Genomic DNA, 21,670 nt, shown 5'->3' with positions numbered 1-21,670 from the left:
AATAGGCAGACTGGTTTGAGATGATAGAAATGCAATAGTGACTCAAATAACGACTTGGTACAACCAAGGGATGCAGAATGCCATCTCTGAACGCACAACACATCGCACCTTGAAGCAGGTGGTCTACAGCAGCAGAAGACCACAATGGGTGCCACTCCTGTCAGTTAAGAACATTAAACTGAGGCTAAAATTCGCACAGTCTTACCAAAACTGCACAATAAAAGATTGGAAAAATATTGCCTGGTCTGATGGGTCTCGATTTCAGATGGTAGAGACAGAATTTGTCATATTTGAGTAAACAACATGAAAGCATGGATCCATCCTGCCTTGTATTAATGGTTCAGGCTGGTGGTGTAATGGTGTGGGGGATATTTTCTTGGCACACTTTGGGCCCCTTAACACCAATTGAGCATTGTTTAAATGCCACAGTCTACCTGAGTGTTGTTGCTGACCATGTCCATCCCTTTATGACTACAGTGTACCCATCTTCTAATGGCTCCTTCCAGCAGGATGATGCACCATGTCACAAAGCTCAAATCATCTCAAACTGGTTTCTTGAACATGGCAATGAAGTCACTGTACTCCAACGGCCTCCAAAGTCATCAGATCTCAATCCAATAGAGCACCTTTGGAATGTGGTGGAACGGGTGATTCGCATCATGGATGTGCAGCCAACAAAAGTGATGCTATCATGTCAATATGGACCAAAATCTCTGCAGAATGTTTCCAACACCTTGTTGAATCTATGCTAAGAAGAATCAAGGCAGTTCTGAAAGCAAAAGGGGGTCCAACCCAGTACTAGAAAGGTGTACTTAATTAAGTGGCCGGTGAGTGTTTGTTAACCTCCCTGGTGGTGTGATTCTTTCGGATTTTAGGTGCTGAAAGCGGTACCATTATTTTGCATGTAATTCTTGAGAATGAGCAGCCCAAACCAACTATTTACATATTTTTATTTTTTTTTACTGTGCGTTCTTCTTTATAACTATATATCTTGGGTATGATAACGTTTGAGACACAAAATCATAAATTATAATATAATTATAATATAATAAAAAACTATAAATAAGTTAAAGCATGTATGTATGTATGTATGTATATATATATATATATATATATATATATATATATATATATATATGTATATATATATATATATATATATATATATATATGTGTATATATATATATATATATATATATATATATATATATATATACATAAAAAGTACATAAGTATTGTGACAGGAAGTCAGGTAAATCTGTGGATGTAGTCACAGACAGGAGATACATTTCGACCTGGTTTAGAAAATTCACCAATTACTATAGGGTGTCGGCTGCAAAGGTAGCCAGAACTGTCTAAGGACGTTGAACAGACTTCAGCTGTTCAGAATGAGGAAATGAAGGCCTCTATAATTTGTCCAGAGGAAGTCTAAGGATTGCTGCCTCCTGACGCTGTGTGAGCTGGGGAGAGGAGGACAGTCAGATGTGTGCCTCCCGACGCTGTGTGAGCATGGGGAGAGGAATGCCCCCTGAAGCTGTGTGAGCATGGGGAAGACCTCCTGGAGGGTAAAAAGTGTGAAGACTTCTCAAGGTGAGAAAATGAACTATTTCTAGTTGAAGAGTGTGAAGAGAAAAACCAATGGAGGTTTTCTATGGGAAAGGTAAGTCCAATGAACATGTGCTGTGAGAAGAGAAAAGGGACATTCTCTATGTGAAGAGATAATAAATGGACTATTGATAGTCTGCTGTATGATCAGCCAAGTCTGCCCAACAGTAGGTTGGGGACAGATTTCCTTAGGTAGGTTCCTGTGTGTGAGAAGGTAGCAGCCCACAGTGGCAAGGATTTATTTTGTGTTTTATTTTATTTTGGATGTTTTTGACGCTTGCAGTCTGGTGAAGAAAATTGCATGAATAAACCAAACTGTTGTTTGCAACCACTTCTCGGCTATCTCCCTGTGTAACTAACCGCCCCAAGGGGTCATCCACACTCACCACCGAGCTAATCCCCTCACAGTATATGTATATATATATATATATATATATATATATATATATATATATACATACTGTGACAGGAAGTCAGGTAAATCTGGGAATGTAGTCACTGAGAGGAGACACATTCCCACCTGCTTTGAAAAGTTCACTAATTATTATAGGGTGTCAGCTGCCAAAGGCAGCAGGAAGGTGTAAGGAGGTTGAAAGGCCTTCAGCTGTTCGGAATGAGGAAATTAAGGCCTCTATAATTTGTCCAAAGAAAGTTTATGCATTGCTGCCTCCTGTCGCTGTGTGAGCTGGGAAGAGGAGGACAGACATACGTGTACCTCCCGACGCCGTGTGGGCATGGGAGAAGGACTGCTGCCGCCTGTCGCCGTGTGGGCTGGGAGAGGGGGACAGTCGGATGTGTGCCTCCCGACAAGCTGGTGAGCATGGGAGAAGACCCCCTACAGCGAAGTGAAGCTAAGGAGGGTAACCACGAGTGAAGACGTCTCAAAGGTGAGAAGACAAAGTGTTCCATGTGAAGAGTGTGAAGAGTAAAGGGACCTGTTAAATGAACTGTGTTCAATGTGAAGAATCTGAAGAGTAAAGGATCCTGTTATAAATGAACATGTGTTGATGTGAAAGAAACAAAGGGACATGTTCAATGGACAATGTTTGTGCTGTGTGAAAAGCAAACAAATGGACATTTGAGTGTCTGCTGTAGGATCAGCAGTGTCGGCCCAACAGTAGGTTGGAAAGACTTCTTAGGTAGGTTCCAGCGTGAGAAGGTAGCCGCCCACAGAGGCAAGGATTTATTTTGTCTTTTATTTTATTTTGGCTGTTTTGACGCTTGCAATTGTGTGAAGTAAATTGCATGAATAAATCAGTCTTGTTTTCAACCTCTGCTCGGCTATCTCTCTGTGAAAACGCACCCCCAAAGGGGTCATCCACACCCGCCACCGAGCTAATCCCTCACAATACATACATATATATATATATATATATATATATATTACATTTGAATTTGCCGCCGGTTCCACCCCCCTGGGAGCGTCACGTTGCAGGAGATGGAAGCCGGGGCACGGAGAGGATCGGGAGGAAGATCCGCTGCCGCATACCGCTCACATACATCGCTGGATCCCGGTGACAAGGTAAGTAACCTCTTTTACAGGATCCAGCGATGCTTCTTGCAGTACCCCGAGTGTGGCTCGGGGTTACCGCTTTTGGCTCTGAAATTTAACCCCGAGCCACGCTCGGGAATACCGCTAAGAAGGTTAATAATGTATACTCAAGTCATAGGATGTACCACAGTGCCCATTTACTCCATTTAAATTAATTTCTCACCACTCCCTGGGTTCCTGGATGTGCTCAAGGAGAGAAGGTCCTCTGCTCCTCCTAAGCATCTCAGAGAGGCATCACTTTATGAAGCAGAGGTAGCTGGCCAAGTGTTCTGCAGCTAGGTGAGCAGCCATCCATTGTTAGAATCGGCATGTGGACCAGACCTAATAGCATATAGCTCTTCCAAAATGCCCATCTACTGCAAGGAGCCCATCCCCTTTTGCTAGTTTTCCAGTTCTAGTTGGGTGGCCCTTTGTCCTTGGGCCTTGGATCCTTGCAGCTGTTTTCCTGTGTTACCAGAGCTACCTTGAACTTCACTGTGAAGGTTGTAGTTCATAAGAATAAGTTGCTGTTTGTGTTCTGAACTGTTTTTACTAAATAGACTCTCAGAGTCTTGTAGAGACAATGGTACACAGCTACATGTTACTCTGAATGCGACATATAAACATTGCTATGAAGAGTCTATGTTTGTGCAGCTTTCATTACTCTGCAGCATATGCATGTTTGTTGCAATCCTGAACCTGTTTTACACTAATAATTCTAACTTTTCACTGGTTTGGCAAACAGAAAATTACATTCTCTCCCTGAGTAATCATTCAGTCGATTACACTGTTAAACAAATTCACAAGTTTACAAATTTCTTACATTTTACAGGGATTGGCTATCTAAAGCATAATTTCTTCTTCAACAGACAAAAACACTCTCTTTTTGCTGTATTCTTTGGAATGTAAAATAAAATAAAAACCCAACTGTTATAGTAAGACATCAGTATCCATAAATGCGCAAAACTGTATTTGTGGCTTTGACATGCGCCATACCCTGTGGGTAAGCTCCATTCATCACGGAGATGAATGGATGCCCAGGGACAGCCTTTGATGGCTATCAAAGTCAGTACAGAAAACATATTTAATCTTCACAACTGTGTAAGGGCAGTCATAGTATTTCTCAGGAGTTTTCTGTAAATACAGACTAAATGTCCCTTATATTAAGGGGCTGTTCATCATTTGGAACCCAATCATTCTTTCCTTTCCTCCTACTCTTACTCTACTGTTCCTCTCTTTGGGTTTATGCATAATTCTTAACAAAAAGCCTTACTATTTAGCTAACAAATATGTTACACTGCACTAAATGTTTCTTCCAGCTTCTATATAACCAATCATGCCATAATTTTGTACATGTTTAATCTTCACTTTTTTATGAATTGAGGATTGGCAAGGGATGTGTCCTTTGTCTAGATAAATTGTACTAAACAGTTGCCCTCTTTCTCATCTCAGAAAGTTGGGAAGTATGCCTTTAGCCTGTGTTTGTAACTCTATAGCAGAGATTTCCAAACTTTCTAAACGAAGAGGCAGGTTACTGTCCTTCAGACTATAGGGGGGCTGGACAGACTGACGCCAGTGGGATTAAAAAATGCCCCAGAGTGAAAACTGGTACACACAGATCGTTTTTCATTCAACTAACTTGAGAGCTCTGATCGGGAGCTGGTCAGCTGATGGTTTTCCAGCATGCTCAGCCGGCTATTGTAGGATCGGCTGACATACACATGGGCCGAATGTTGGAAGATTTTTATGGAACTGGCTGATGTCTCCCGACTGGTTCTAGGCATTAGTGGGAGTAAACAATATCTCTAAATTTGGCAGTCAATGGGAGTAAAAACTTTTATAATTGTGCCCCATTATTACAGTCAGGGAAGGAATAGTTCCTGGTCATTGGAGTCAGCAGAGGGCATTGTCCCCTATTGTTTGTATCTGTTTCATCATTCAGAACAGTGGGAAGAATAAAGTTGCTGGGTGTCAGTGGGAGGAATTGTGCCACATTGTTGGTGTCAGTGGAAGGAATTATGCCCCATTGTTGGTGTCAGTGGAAGGAATTGTGCCCCATAGTTGGTGTCAGTGGAAGGAATTGTGCCCCATTGTTGGTGTCAGTGGAAGGAATTATGCCCCATTGTTGGTGTCAGGGAAGGAATGGTGCCGCATTGTTGATGTCAGTAGGAGGACCGCAGTTTGAAAGTTTGGAGACCACTGCTCTATGGCATTCACAAGGTAACAAAGTCAGTGGGAGTAAAAAAAAAACATATAATTGTGCCCCAATGTTAGTGTCAGGGAAGGAATAGTTCCTTGTTGTCATTGGTGTCAGTGGAAGGAATTGTGCCCTATCGTTTGTATCTGTTTCATCATTCAGATCAGTGGGAAGAATAAAGTTGCTGGGTGTCAGTGGGAGGAATTGTGCCACATTGTTGGTGTCAGTGGAAGGAATTATGCCCCATTGTTGGTGTCAGTGGAAGGAATTGTGCCCCATAGTTGGTGTCAGTGGAAGGAATTGTGCCCCATTGTTGGTGTCAGTGGAAGGAATTATGCCCCATTGTTGGTGTCAGTGGAAGGAATTGTGCCCCATTGTTGGTGTCAGTGGAAGGAATGGTGCCTTATTGTTGATGTCAGTAGGAGGACCGCAGTTTGGAAGTCTGGAGACCACTGCTCTATGGCATTCACAAGGTAACAAAGTAGATATTTCGCCTTTAGCATTTAGAAAATGCAAAGACTAAAAAAAAGAAAAGAAAATTATTTTTTTTAGTCTTTGCAGCATCTTGGTAGGATGTGGCACATAACTTTTGTAGCGATTATCTAATATTCTAAACACAAGAAAATGTATAAGTGATGATGAAAAACAGGGTCAGGGTGGCACAGGACTTGCATAAATTGCAGAATTATTCAAGACAGATTATGAAAGCACAAACATAGACTGTTCACTCAATCTGAGTATAATGTGGCTGCACAGCATAGTCTATAATACTTTATAAAAACAGACAGCGTAGTTTAGAATAACTACTTTAGTAAAACAATAAAGAACACGAACAGCTACTTGTGATTATCCTTATAAACAGCATTCCTCATAGTTAAGTCCAGGATAGTTTTGGTACCACGGGAGAACAGCTGAAGGGATCCTAGGCCTAATGACAAAAAGGAACCCTGCTGGAATTCTGGTAACAATAAGGGTGGGGCTCCCCAAAGTAGCTGGATCATCTGGAGAAGCTGCATGGTATTGGGCTTTAACCCAGCTGCCCGCACACCATTTCTAACAGTGGAGACCCTCTCACCAGGCTGCAAATAACTTGCCCAGCTACCTCTGCCTCATCAGGTATGTCCCCTTTAAGCATAAAATGGAGGGAAGGAGAGGGGTTTATATACCCTGGGCAGATCCAGGAACCCAGGTAACAGCAGGAGATTTAGTTAAAGGGACATGCACCTACATCTGAGCATGGTGAGTAAATGTGCTAAAGTAGACTTCCACTTTCAAAAGAGGGTTTGTGGAAGATTAGAAGCTGCAGGGTACATACTGGTACAGCTTCAAAGTAGCAAATCCTCCCTACAGATATTATACTCCCTATACCAGGGATATGCAAACTGTGGCCCCCTCAGATGTTGCAGAACTACAAGTCCCATAAGGCACAGCAAGACTCTGACAGCCACAAGCATAACACCAAGAGGTAGAAGCATAATGGGATTTGTGGTTTTGCAACAGGAGGGCCACAGTTTGCATATCCCTGCCCTATGCCATTACATATTAGACTTATAATATTTTTTAAGAGACAAAGGCATGAAATAGGTAGTAAAAGCAATATATTTTTATGTGTTAAACAAAGCCCACAGACCGTTATTTCCTTCCCTGGAAAGTGAAATCATTTATGTATTTGTTCTTTCTTTAGGGGGAATAATCTCTATGGTTTGCCACAGGGCTCCTGAAAGTAAAAGAATAAGTTTAAAATCCACATCCAAGGAAATGCATAAATCCAATGTTCATATTAATCACAAACTAAAAAAGCATATGTGTCAAAATAAATGCAGGTTTTATTCAACTGAAATATGTAAAATATCCAGTCTCCATCACATAGCACATTATGAATTGCTCCAGCTTCGAAATCTGAGTTTTAAATCAGAAACACATTTCCGTATGTGCATCATGGAAAATGTTTCCACAAAAGTCTATATTAAGCACATCTCCTTCCAAAGAAAACTATAACAAATCACAGATCTGTCTCTGTGACTGCAGGGAAAAGTAAAGAAAAGGAGGCGCACTCTAGGTGTCACGGTATATATATTTTTTCAAGGAGGCCTAGTGTGGTGGTGTGGCTGGTTTACGATACGTAATATATTTTACTAAAGCCAATGACGTTTTGGATTTTTTACTGCAATGGCAATTTTGGATTATATACATTGAAGGGATCATTTATCTTTCCAAAGTTTTAGTGAGCTGGAGAATGATTCAGCAAAAAGTCAAAGTGCATTTAAGCCTGAAAAACATTTTGATATATGCCGAGGTAGACTAGATCATTACTGTCCTATCATGATGATTCTAGTGACGACCTAGATGTTCACGGCACCTTTAGGCCTCACTTCCCCTTGTCTGTTATTCACGAAGGAAAAATCTCTGAGTATGTGCAGAGACATTGGGCTTGATTTACTAAAACTTATATGTGTAAATCGACTAAGCAGATTGCATCATCGCAGTCTTTGCTGTGTGCCTGCAATGTCCATAAATACATGCTTAGGCTTGGTCATATGTATGTTAAATTGAGAAGGCAGATCTTGTCAGTCAATGCAGACCATTTTTTTAAGCTATATTAAACCCAAAACCAAAATGGCATATATTGCAGTTTACCAGTTCTAAAATGTGGTGTCTGCATCAGTTTTCTATTTTTTTAGGTTCCCCCCCCCCCTTATTTTCACTTGATGATCTGCCCAGTAACATACTTCCTGTCTTAGGGTGGCTCCACTCTAGATGGAGGAGCAATGAAGACAGCTTTGGACACCAGCATTCAGTGCCATCTTAAGAGCATTAAAGGGCCCCGGGCAATGCAGTGCACTGGGGCCCCGCCTACACAATCACCCACGAAAATAAAAATGCATATTATCGATAAAGCAATATTTATTGGTACAGTAGTGCCGGGCTAATGACAGCTTCCAACTTCGGTGGCTGGGTCCGGTGAACACACACAGAAACGGGAGTCAGATTCAACTGTCCTGTGTGTGCCTGTTCCCGTGGAGGCGGACAGGCATTCCTGCAGTTGTGGGCTCCCCCTCCACAGCCCAGGTGGCCTGACAGCAGCGCAGGGCTGATAGGTGCTTGCCACCTGCTAAGTTCGGCGGCAAGATGCACACAGGAATTGGGACTAATGTTTGGCTGGGGCTGGGTCACTGGGACGGTGGGGCCCCCCGGGCAAGTGGGGCCCCCGGGCAACTGCCCAGCATGCCCATTCGGTAAGATGGCCCTGCCAGCATTGTCCATCTGGGGTCCACAGTTCTTCACAGGTTCCCTTTTAGGGGAAAATTTAAATACTCTGAGTTTTTTAGCTCTTTACATGGAGATCGCACCAATAAAGTCCATGTGAGACAAAACAAAAGTAATTTAACTCTCCTGCATACAGCAATGTGTATCGAATTTATTACACCAATAACAGTAACAATTTAGTTTGTAATCAGAAAGACTGAGGCAAATGAAACAACTCCTGTCAATGCTGCCATTTGAGGATATTCATTACTTGATTTCCAAACCATTTCCGAGAAAGGACTAGAACATTGTTTGGATGTAATGAAATATCCAGGGTGGTGGAGTTAATTGCAACTGTCAGAGATCCACATAGCTAAATTTTCATATTCACACTGAATGACAAGATGCAATGGACATAATTCACCCAGTTAGCTAGATGGAAAATTGTCAGCTGACCAGTAACTGCATCCAAAAATGTAGCGCTAAAAGTAAAAAATGATAAATAGTGTCCAAATGAATAAACAGCTGATAATCACAATACTGTGTATATGAGAAAAAAGGAAAACGATAGTGTCCAAATGAATGAGTCCCATAGAAAACTGGTGTGAAGTCAAATCAATCCGCATGCACAATAATCCAAGCGGAGCTCAGTGCTACTGCATCAGAGGAGAAAGAGCATGTGAGGGGGCTTGAATAAAAGAAAGAGCTCACTCCTGTGATGGTGGAGGAGAGCAGTGATGACTAGGCCTCACTTAGCAACGTCCTCGGAGTATTCCAGTCAGGCTTCATAAGATTCATTTATGACTGTTGGAAAATTTTGAGGAAATTTTATCCTGTATTGATCCCTTTACACATCTTGAGAGGTGGTCCATCTGTACTGAATAAGCATCCATGTAATATCAGATCTTCAGTGGTCTTGATTAAGAGCTGGGAGAGGCTGACTCATTAAGTTGAGCAGCCATGGAAATCTGGTAAGCTGCTTTTATTATCCCATCACAGAGGTGTTCCTTTCTTCCACATACCCTTGGTGTCACGGGAAGAATCCCCCCTTGGATTATTGTGCATGCGGATTGATTTGACTTCACACCAGTTTTCTATGGGACTCATTCATTTGGACACTATCGTTTTCCTTTTTTCTCATATACACAGTATTGTGATTATCAGCTGTTTATTCATTTGGACACTATTTATCATTTTTTACTTTTAGCGCTACACTTTTACGTTTTATTATTAATTTGAGTCATTGTTGGTTGATTTTGTGTTGGCTGCTGACATTTATCATTATTTCACTTATCACACTAGTGCGGAAATTTTTTTGAATTCTATTTATATTTCAGTAACTGCATCCAATCAGATGGAGCCACTGTTCAGATATTCTGAGAGCCACTGGTGCCGTCTGTCATAATACAATAGCCGCAGCAGGGGATTTGTTCATCTGCATTGTATGGAGGAATTAGGTCGATTTTTTTAATTCAGTCTGCAAGCTGAATGAAAATTCGACAGCATTACATGGGATATGTGTTAAGAAGGGTAATGTGGAGAGGTGAATTACCAAAGGAGGGGAATAGGAGCAAGCATAAACTGGTATTGTATGCTTGAATTGAAGACATACATATAGGTGCAGACATTCATACGCATAGGAATTATTATCCCTGAACCTATCTAGTTGAATGTACACTGATACTCAATGTGTATGATATGGTCCTAGTTTGCCGTGCATGTTTAATATTCAAGTATTGTTGCCTTTGTGGCTTCTGTAAGGTACACCACAAAATGTGCACTTTAACATTTTTCTTTAAAATGCTTAGAAAAAAACTAAGTGACCAGCTCGCTATGCAGTGAGGTGTGCATGCCCCACAAAAAGCATGTTAGAAATTCTGGTATGCCATGGTATGATAGGAAGGTGTCAGTATATGTGAAGGTTTTATATTGAATTTAAATTGAAATGTCCATTAGACCCAACATATGGAATCCTGTAAACTGTCTCATATTATAATTTTGGTATGTGCACAAGGATCCGTGAATGTGAAGTACAATACCTCTATATAGGGCTGCTGATAAGCCAGTACAGCTGGTCCTGTTGCACTGGGCCCAAGCCTCATCAGCTAAACAGCTAAAAAGCTAAACTAAATTTTGTTAATTTCTGCCCTAATGAATAAATCGATTTTACTAGACCACACCCCAAATGCCTACCTGTTTATCAGGGCTTAAATTACATATCCCTGGGCCCCATCACATCAACAGAGGGGCCAAACCTGGGAGCAGAGGAAGGACTATTTTTTTCGTTTGAAGGTCGTAGGCAGACATTGTCAGTGCCGCTGTTCCTCTGCACCTCAGGGGGTTGGGGGGGCCTTGGCAGGAAGGGCCCTGGCCATGATTTCTAACAGCAGCCCTGCCTCTAAATGTATGGTTCACTAGGGCTTTCTACAAATTACAGTCCCCTTTGAAGAAACCCAAGTGAGCTTCATGTGGTTTTATTCCTCAATAATATGTGCAATTACAATTGCAAGCAAGGGTTAGATAGACCAAAAAAAAGGTAGAGGAAATCACATTTTTTAACCTCCCTGGCGGTATGATTGTTTCGGATTTTAGGTGCTGAAAGCGGTACCATTATTTTTCATGTAATTCTTAAGAATGAGCAGCCCAAACCAACTACCGGTATTTACATATGATTTTTTTTTCTGTGCGTTCTTCTTTATAACATCTCGGGTATGATAAAGTTATAAACACAAAATCATAAATTATAATATAATAAAAAACTATAAATAAGTTAAAGTATATATATATATATATATATATATATATATACTGTACTTTTTATGTATATATATATATGTATATATATATATATATATATATATATACATACATATATACATAAAAAGTACAGTAAAGCTGCAGGAAAGGGCACTGGGGGGCAAACTAATGTGAATTTATTTTATTTTGAATTGTATCAGTGTGTTTGTTGTGTTTTACATTTGAATTTGCCGCCGGTTCCACCCCCCTGCGAACGTCACGTCGCAGGAGACGGAAGCCTGGGCACACAGAGGATCGGGAGGAAGGATACATGCTGGATCCCGGTAACAAGGTAAGTAACCCCTCTACCAGGATCCAGCGATCTTCCTAGCGGTACACCGAGTGTGGCTCGTGGTTACCGCTTTTGGCACTGAAATTTAACCCCGAGCCACACTCGGGAATACCGCTAGGAAGGTTAATTTAGGCATGCCCTGGCATTGCTGTTGTTTATCTAGACCAGGAGTTCCCAAACTGTGGGTCGCGAGCTACATTTCAGTGGGTCGCCGGCGGATTTTGATCCAGAGCTACCCAGGCATCGGCGGCGCACTGTGTTACTACAAGCAGGCAGACGGGGACTTGAGCTCCACTGACGCTCCGACCCCGCCCCTTGCCGTGCATGCTGTTCTGTACAGGAGGCAGTGCCGTCTGGGAGGCAGCGCCGTACAGGAGGCGGCGCCTCTGGGTAGGAGTCTGACTGAGTGGAGCCGTTATCAGAGCGCAGTGCATCGCATCGGAACTGAGCGCCAGGACCAGTCACCAGGTAAGCCAGAGTCCAGTCACTGCTTGATGGCTTATTTTTGGCCTGGTTGGCGACCCACATTTGCACAAGCATAGCAGCCCATTGATTCGAATGGGCTGCTATGCCTGCGTTTTCCGCTGAAAAAAGGTGCATGCAGAATGTTAAAAAGTCCAGTGGCCTTGAAATCCATCCTGCTTTTGCACCATGCAACTTACCTGCAGTTCCTGCACATGCAAACTGTATTTTTAAATGCTGGGCCCAAGTTTATAAAAATGCAGAAAGCTTGCCAGTGCAGGAACTGCAGGTATGTCGAATGATGCAAAAGCATGCTTTTTTTAAATGCTGCATGCACCTTTTTTCTGTTGAAAATGAGGGCATAGCAGCCCACTCAAATTAATGGGCTGCTATGCCTGTGCAAATGTGAGCCCCAACCCGCATACATGTGAACAAGGCCTAAAGCAATAGTAAAGTAATTTACAAATAAAAACTGTGACGGGCGGCGGGAACCAGTTAAGTCATACCGCACTAGCATATCACTGTGATGTGTAAAGGGCACTATGACGTGAAAATGGCTACAGTGTAATGGGACGCTGCAATGTGTAAAGGAGCACTATGACGTGAAAATGGCTGCAAGTGGGCCCGAAAAATAACTGTATTCAGAAGTGGGTCTCAGCCCAAAAAGGTTGGGAAGCCCTGATCTAGACAATGTGTACACATTTATCAAAGTTTGATTTATTAAAGGCAAATAGGCTGTTAACATTGCATGGGAATTTGCTATCACTTCCATCATCCAATAATGTGCAAGCAGAAATGTTGTTATTTTTTTTTTTTTTACCTTGCACATGATTGAATATTCTTTGCATACATGCACTTTACATAAATTATGCTTTTTGCACTTTATTCATTTAATTTTAAATAGTGTTATTTAATTTTATTTTAACCAGCGCCGCAACACTTATTTGTCTTTTTTGTTGATGCATTTACTTTAGTACACCAACCTTGATAAATGGATGGAAAGGAAATTATGAAGAGTTCTATTAATTTAACAAAGGAGTAAATTTCACTTCACTTTAGTTAGTACTATGAATCAGTTCAACAACATATAAGAGACATTCCTTTTTTTTATAACTGCACTGTTCAGTACTTAATGCTTGATATGAACACAGGTTCGCTTCATTGGGAAAGACAATTAATGCCTTAGCAAATTAACTCCTTTCCTTTGCAAAAGTGAAGTGGAAAGTAAACCATTCAAAACATGTTTATTCTAAAACTCATAGCAAAGAGATGAGCATAAAATACTGAAGAGCTTAGTGGTGTCTGCAAATTTTAAAAGACCAGGCCTTACACAAACTGTTGTCAGCTGTGCATCTGGATCTGATCTTCCAAACTATAACTTTCAACGAGGCACATTTGCTAAAAGAGAATGAGCCCAGGAGGTCAACATATAATCTTTCCATAAACGCTGTATAACCTTTTCTTATATTAAGATAGATAGTACTCAGTATAAATTTTTATTTGCCTAAAATTCACAAACAATTGGGCAAAAAATGAACTTGTCCCAAAACAATCCAATTAGTAAAATCCAGTTCAACAGCATCCATATTACAAGGTTGCTGGTAAAACTGGTTGAAACCTTGGTCAGCTTTTTTCTACACTTGCTTCTTCAATCTCCAAACTAATATTAAGAGCCGGTTCACACTACTCCGACTTGGGACGCCACTTGTGTGCCCTCAAGTCGCTCCAAGTCTCTTGTCATTACAAATTCAATGTAAATGAATGAGAGCCGACTTAATATGCACTACTGAAGTCGCTCCGACTTCAGAAAAGGTTCCTGTACTACTTCAAGGTGACCTCTATCCGACTTGGGCACATAGACTTCAATGGGAGTTGCCTCTAAGTCGGATCCTTTTCTATTTTCAAGCGACTGTGATCAGACTTTCCAGGAAGAAGAAAAAGATTAGCCAGGCATTCCCCATAGACAAAGTCACCTATCATTTAAGCCTCTTACAAGTCTCTTACAAGTCTCTTGCAAGTCTCTTGCAAATCTCTGCTAAAAAGTCGCTCCTTCATGGGGTGACTTTCTGGTCGTGGTAGTGTGAACCGGCTCTTATACCATGGGTTATTTATGGTAAAGACCACGGCATGATTTGTCTCAGCTTAAAAGCTTTGGATCTTTTATCTGGCTAGAATAATGGTAGCCATAGCTTCACCTTATAAAGAATACCGAATTGGGTGCAAAGAAATAAAAAAAAATGTTTTGCTTGCATGGCTTTACAACATTCACTAAACTCTAGAGAAAATGACTGCAACTGCATTTGCAAAGTACACAGTCAACTTGACTTTAGTAAATCCACCCAAATGTTTGTATGGCCAGATTTTGACCAAAATATGCCTTGAAAAACTTTAGTAAATCTGACCTTAAAATGGAAAAAGCCTAAGTCGAACTATTCTTAAAAATGTTCCCTACCCCTTCTTCCTAACTATCATGCCCAACCTGTAAAAAAAAAAAAAAAGATGTGTGTATCTACATTTTTTTAATCCACTCTAGTCAAGTCACGATTCAGGGAATTCCAGGAGTCGTGAGATCACAGATAGGCTCCTATGTCCCAGCCATTGTCAGCGCTCCATCCTCTCCCCTGCAGCAGCATATATACTTCGGCAGGTCGGCTCTATTATGCAAAATGATGTACCTGTACGCCGTTTTGTGTAAAAGCCAGTGAGGGCACACGCAGTGATTGGCCAGAGGGGGAGCTAATTAGCGGGTCCGGCAGACGCAATGTCCGCCGGCCACCCATGATCACTCCCCATAGAGACAGAACAAGGCAGCCTGCCGTTCTGTCACAGATGAACACAGGGATCCTGTGTTCCTGCTATTTAGGATCACCAATCTCTGTGCTCATCTAGTGAGTCCATCCCCCACACAGTTAGAAATCACCCCTTAGGGATACACTTAACCCTTTGATTGCCCCTGGTGTTAACCCCTTCCCTGCCAGTGTCATTAGTCCAGTAACAGTGCCTATTTTTAGCACCGATTACTGTAGTAATGTCTCTGGTCCCCTCAAAAGTATCAAAAATGTCAGTTAGGTGTCCGATCTGTTCGCCACAATGTTGCAGTCCTGCTAAAAATTGCTGATCACCGCCATTACTAGTTAAAAAATAAAATAAATAAAAATACCTTAAATCTATCCCCTAGTTTGTAGACACGATAACTTTAGTGCAAACCAATCAATATACACTTATTGGGATTTTTTTTTTACCAAAAATATGTGGCAGAATACAAATTGGCCTAAAGTGATGAAAATATATATATTTTTTTTTAATTGGCTGTGTTTTATAGCAGAAAGTAAAAATATTGTTTTTTTTTTCAGAATTGTCACTCTTTTTTTGTTTATAGCACAAAAAATAAAAATCACAGAGGTGATCAAATTCCACCAAAAGAAAGCTCTATTTGTAGGAGAAAAAGGACATCAATTTTTTTGGGTACAGCGTTGCATGACTGCGCAATTGTCAGGAAAAGTAATGTAGTGCCGTATCGCAGTAAATGGCCTGGTCATTAAGGGGGTAAAACCTTTAGGTCCAGAAGGGGTTAATGCTGCTGTTCAGTTCATTCAAATAGTTTCCTGGGCCAATGGGTTGGGGAACTAAGGAAACAAAGCACTGCGGAACAAATGAAAAGGTACTGGGTGTCTGCATACACTGCCAGTGTGTGTGAACCCTCAGACATGCAAAATGTTATAGTCTGATGTTAAAAATAAAGTGCCCCGTTAGGTCAATATGTTAAATATTTTAGGTGTTTGCTGTAAATGCACTTTATAAAAGGAAAATATAAATAATTAATGTAAATGCACACATTTTATGAGTGGCTTTCATATTATTTTTCTAGGTCAGAAGATGGATAAAGAAGCCAACAGCCAGCAAGGATAAACATCAAAATAAACACTTGAAATACACACCTGTACCTACTGTGATGCATATAGCAACTACCCAAGAAGAGCCCGAGTATTCACTGTGTCACAGTTACCTGGATGACCCAACATTTGAGAGTTTTAAATCTCCTCATGTCAAACAGGTCAACTACTGGGAAAGTCAAACAAGCTGTACTACTGTAAGTACCTATATTTACAATATAGCACAATTATGGCACCTTTATCAGTTAGAATTCACATTTAGTGTACATTATTATTTGTACTTTTTCTTAAATCATTTTTGTTAAATGACTAGTTATTTCATATGTTGTATATTCTGTCATACAGTACTCATATATATTCTAACACACTTACCACAATTTTCTTTGGGTGCCCTTAAAACAAGTTCAGGTGTAGACAAAATGACTAAACACCCAACTGCAGCAAGCAATAGAAGTTTGTGGGTGTGGCCAGGACAAGGTACCCAAGTTAAGGAACCCCAGAAAAATATTCCCAAGGCCTGCGCTTCCGTGCTGCAATGATCACCAGCTGGGGACCAGAAACGCTCAGAGCGAAGGATATGTCACTAGCAACAAGGATCTCCAAAAAAACGGTCCAAAGCTTTATTCAACGATCACCACTCAGCTACAACAGCAATGCTTTTGAGCCACGCAGGACCACTTCATCAGGCATGTAATGTCATATGCCTGATGAAGAGGTCCTGCATGGCTTGGAAACATCACTGTTTTTTTTTTTAAACTCTTTTTATTAGCGGAGAAAAGGCATAAAGTACATACAACAAGGCACTCAACAGGAATGCCAACATATCAAATAAAGAGCAAACAGAAACGGTACATCAACTTATGCAAACATACATTAAAGATAGTTTCCATGATAAACATTGTATCTCAATCATGTTATCTTAGAGATCAAACAGCATACTGTAGTCCAACATGACATGAAGTAAAACCATCAGACATAACAGAAGAGCAATGTAGAGAACGGCTTATACAAAAAGGGACCAGCTTCATACAGCCAAAGCTAGTTGGTAAGATCAGAGGCGCACCATGCCCCCCAGACCTTATCATACTTGGCCGGGCAACCTCTATGTCTATGTTCAAACACAAGTTTTTCATATGGCAACACTTGATTAACCAGCTGCAGCCACATACGTACCGAAGGAGGAGCAGGTTGAATCCACTTGAGGGCAACGGCCTTACGTGCCATAAACAAGGACTCCTGCAACAGTGTCCTAGCATGTCTCGGCCACTGTTAACATCACTGTTTTAACTGTGATGTGATCATTGAATAAAGCTTTGGACCCATTTTTGGAGATCCTTGGTGTGCTGGTGACATATCCTTTACTCTAAATTTGGAAAGCAGCACAGACAGAGCCTATGAAGAATTATCAGTAATTGTATTTAGTAGAGTTGCTTGCAGAACACAGATGCTAGCACTAGTAATATTACTTTGCAACAGGTGCAGAACACTAGCAGGCACCTATACAGGATACTTGCGATAACAGGTGCAGAACCTCTTGCAATAACAGGCTCAGTAACACTTGTAGGGTAGTCGTTTTTTCTTTTCTTATCTTGTGCAAGCCCAGGTATTTCTGGCTAGTTCAGCTAGAGTACTGTATGAGGAAGGGATTGCAGGGAAGGTGAGATGTGTTAGAAGCAGTGGCGTACCTAGAGCATTTGGCACCCGGGGCGGATCCTATATCTGGCACCCCCCGACTTTAAAATGTAAAAACACCCACAAAAAAATGTAATGTTTTCAAGAATATTTTTTGCACAAATTTCACAGCCCCCCATCACAGTGCCCCTTGCGGTCTGCCCTCCGTCTCTCTAATCACAGTTCCCCCTTTTGCACTCTCTGCCTCCCCTGCACAGTCCTACCTTCAGCATAGATAGATAGCTAATATTAGCAATGTGTATAAGTTTGAGTAAGAGATTGTAGACTTGCTAGAGGAGATATTCAGAGACTACAGACATGATACAGGAGATGGTCAGAGACTACAGACATGATACAGGAGATGGTCAGAGACTACAGACATGATACAGTAGATGATCAGAGATTGAAGACATGATACAGGAGATGGTCAGAGACTGCAGACATGATACAGTAGATGGTCAGAGACTGAGGACATGATACAGTAGATGGTCAGAGACTGCAGACGTGATACAGGAGATGGTCAGAGACTGCAGACGTGATACAGGAGATGGTCAGAGACTGCGGACATGATACAGGAGATGGTCAGAGACTGAGGACATGATACAGTAGATGGTCAGAGACTGCAGACGTGATACAAGAGATGGTCAGAGACTGCAGACGTGATACAGGAGATGGTCAGAGACTACAGGCATGATACAGGAGATGGTCAGAGACTGCAGACATGATACAGGAGATGGTCAGAGACTGCAGACATGATGCAGGAGATGCTCAGAGACTGAGGACATGATAGAAGATAGAAGAGCACTAGGGGGGCCGGAGAGCACAGACGAAGCAGAGAGCACTGGAGGTGCTGAAGGGCATGGTGTGGGGGGGGGGGGGGCTGGAGAGAATTAAGAGGGGGTTTGGAAAGCATTGTAGGGGGGTTGGAAGGTGCAAGGGGTGGATTGTACTGGGGGGGGGGGGGACAGGGAGCACTTGGGGGGCGATCAGGGAAAACCAGGGGGTGGAGAGCACTGGGGGGGACAGGGAGCACTTAGGGGGGTGGGCAAGGAAAATCGGGGGGTGGAGAGCACTGGGGGGGGGGCAGGGAGCACTTGGGGGGAGGGAGAAAGCACTGTGGGGAGCTGAAGAGCATGGGGGGGCTAAAGAACAGGGGGGGTCTAGTGCACTGGGGGTGGGGCTAAAAGCACTGAGGGAGGGATTAGGAGCACTGGAGGAGGTTAAGAACTTTGGGGGGCCAGCAAAAGAAGTTGTATAGGAGGGGCCGGGGGATGGGGCAGCTGCATATAGATGAATTGATCTTTCCCTATTCTTCCTGCAGGAGGGAGAGGAGGAGAATCAGTTATTCAGCAGGAAGCTGCAGGAAGAATAGAGAAAGATGAATTCCTCTATATGCAGCAGCCCCATCCCCCTATCCAGCACACACTTTTGCAATGGGCACTCACCTTCTTCCCGCTGAGGCTCCGCCCCTTCTTTCCGCCGAGACTCCGCCCCCTTATTCCCGCCACGGCTCCGCCCCCTTATTCCCGCCACGGCTCCGCCCCCTTATTCCCGCTACGGCTCCGCACGGACTGAAGGAGCTGCCACTGCAGCTGCCTTCACACTGCGGGATCTGTCTGAACACACCCGCTGACACCCCCCAGTAAATGGCACCCGGGGCGGGCCGCCCCCCCGCCCCCCCCATTGGTACGCCACTGGTTAGAAGACCTTTCATTTACTACAGAAGAACGTGTGGGTCAGTGCCAGAGTTGTATAAAGTACTCGAAACCCATACTTGAGTAAAAGTACAAGTGCTCGATCAAAAAGTGACTTGAGTAGAAGTGGAAGTGCTCGATCAAAAAGTGACTTGAGTAGAAGTACTAAAGTATTCAACATTTTTTGTACTTAAGTATTGCAAGTAGTTTTTTTAAAAAAATGTTGCTACTCAAGTACTGAAAGTACAAGTACTGTGTTATGTAGTTATTAAAGAAAGAAGTCAAAAGTTTTAGCCCCGGTTCACACTAGGGCGACCTGTGAGGCGACCTGGTCGCCTCACAGGTCGCCGCAGGTCGCCTCCCATAGGGAAGCTACGGACCCGTTCTAATAGGAGCGACACAAGTCGCTCCGACCTAGAAAAAGGGTCCGGAACTTCTTTGGGGCGACCAGGAGGCGACCGCCATAGACTTCAATGTTATGAAGTCTGTGGCGGCCGCTCCGAGGTCGCGGCGCGCTGCTCGCACCGCGATCTCGGAGGTCGCCCCTGAAAGTAGCGTCGCGCCAGTGTGAACCGGCGCTGAGCATCATATTGTTTTTTATTATTTCAAATGCAGCTTTTATTTATACATACAGTAGCTTTTATTTTCGTATGAGCTGATAATACACATGTTTTGAGCTTCATGAAACCTGCCATCTACTGTTCTGGCAGTGGTAATTTTTATAATAGTAACGAGTAACTATGCAGTACAAAAAAAAAAAAATATTGGAATAGAAGTATTGAAATCATCGAAAAAATGTAGTGAAGTAAAAGTGGAAGTAGGAGAAAAAAATTCTACTCTAGGAAAGTACAGATACCGCCTTTCGGTACTTAAGTACAGTAGTGAAGTAGTTCTACTTAGTTACTATACATCTCTGGTCAGTGCCTAAAAAAGGACGCAGTAGTCTTATTTTTCTTTCTTTTCCTGGCCAAGTCTGGGTAGTTGTGGCTAGTTCAGCTAGAGAACTGTAGTGGGAAGGAGTTTCAGGGAATCATGAAAGGAATCAGAGGACCCTTCATTTACTATAGAGAAACTTTTGGGTCAGGGCCTACGGAAAGTCTTATTTTCTTTTATTTTCCTGGACAAGTCTAGGTAATTTTAGCTAGATCAGCCAGAAAACCATAGGTGGAAGGAATTTTATGGATTGATGAGCGAACTCCTGATGACTAGTTGTGGCTAGTTCAGCTAGAGAACTGTAGTGGGAAGGGGTTTCAGGGAATCATGAAAGGAACCAGATGACCCTTCATTTACTATAGAGAAACTTTTGAGCCAGGACCTTTAAATGCAGTCTAGTCTTCTTTTCTTTTCCTGGACAAGTCTGGATAATTATGGTTCATTTAGCTAGAGAACTGTAGGGGCAAGTGGTTGTAGGAACTGATGAAATGAGTCAGAAGATCCTTTATAGATCAGGATACAAGAAGCCATCTCTCCCTTTTCTTGTTTAGTGGTGTGTACCTATGAAAAGTAGATTGGCATATGAAGCAGACCCCATTCTGCCTCCAATAGAGCATTCTAGCAGTTTGCTCCTGTTTGGCCTGCTAAATTTACCAATTAAAAGCCAAAAATATCTGTTGGATTTGCCAGAAATCTTGTGAGTTGATAACTTCATGTTCTTTCTGTGTGCACAATGTGTTAAAGAGATGAGGATGGGCAGAGGAGATGAGAAGAGGTCTGTGTTCATGTGAATGCTTCAGAAATGAAATAGGCAGGGCTGACAACGCATGCTGTGGAATTCAGAGCCAAAATACACAGGGTTGTCATGTCAAAGAGGAAGGTAGGAACATACTATATTTCTGGCATGTATTGAGTAGATGTATGAAATATATAGTTTTGCACTAACATATGCTTTAAGTCTATTTTATTCTATGTGCTGACTACCACTCAAATTAGGTGGCAACTCAGAACGGAAAAGACCATTGTATGAAAATAAAAGGCCATACAAGTATGGAGCATACACATCATGGACAGCAGATTCTTGATGATCAATTTCAGCTTTTTTTGTGTTTTTTAATCTTTAGGAAAGGAAAACAAGCTAAATGACTTTTTGAAGTTGACAAATAATATTTCCTTCTTCTTCTATTAATCTATCTATCTATCTATCTATCTATCTATCTATCTATCTATCTATCTATCTATCTATCTATCTATCTATCTATCTATCGAGCGCTAATCAGGAGTTGATCTGCTGCTGGTTTTCAAGCATGCTCGTCTGAAAGGAGCCAGCCAAATGTTTTTTTACTGGC

The 21,670-nt window shown here is 42.0% G+C and overlaps 1 protein-coding gene across 1 annotated transcript in view; it reads left to right on the top strand.

The window, feature by feature from the left end:
* LOC309550568 (uncharacterized protein) overlaps positions 1 to 21,670 on the top strand; it is a gene marked incomplete at its 3' end in the record, with an annotated part of 203,705 nt that overhangs the window by 65,262 nt on the left and 116,773 nt on the right. The window contains exon 2 of the mRNA XM_082250916.1: positions 15,999 to 16,220. Coding sequence (XP_082107042.1) covers positions 15,999 to 16,220 — 222 coding nt within the window. The remainder of the gene's footprint in view (positions 1 to 15,998; positions 16,221 to 21,670) is intronic.

Source organism: Pelophylax lessonae (genome assembly GCF_965119305.1).
Source record: "Pelophylax lessonae genome assembly, chromosome: 3".
In the NCBI taxonomy this organism is placed as follows: domain Eukaryota; kingdom Metazoa; phylum Chordata; class Amphibia; order Anura; family Ranidae; genus Pelophylax; species Pelophylax lessonae.
The sequence above is the reverse complement of the archived record's forward strand: the minus strand, read 5'-3'. Positions and strand labels throughout refer to the sequence as shown.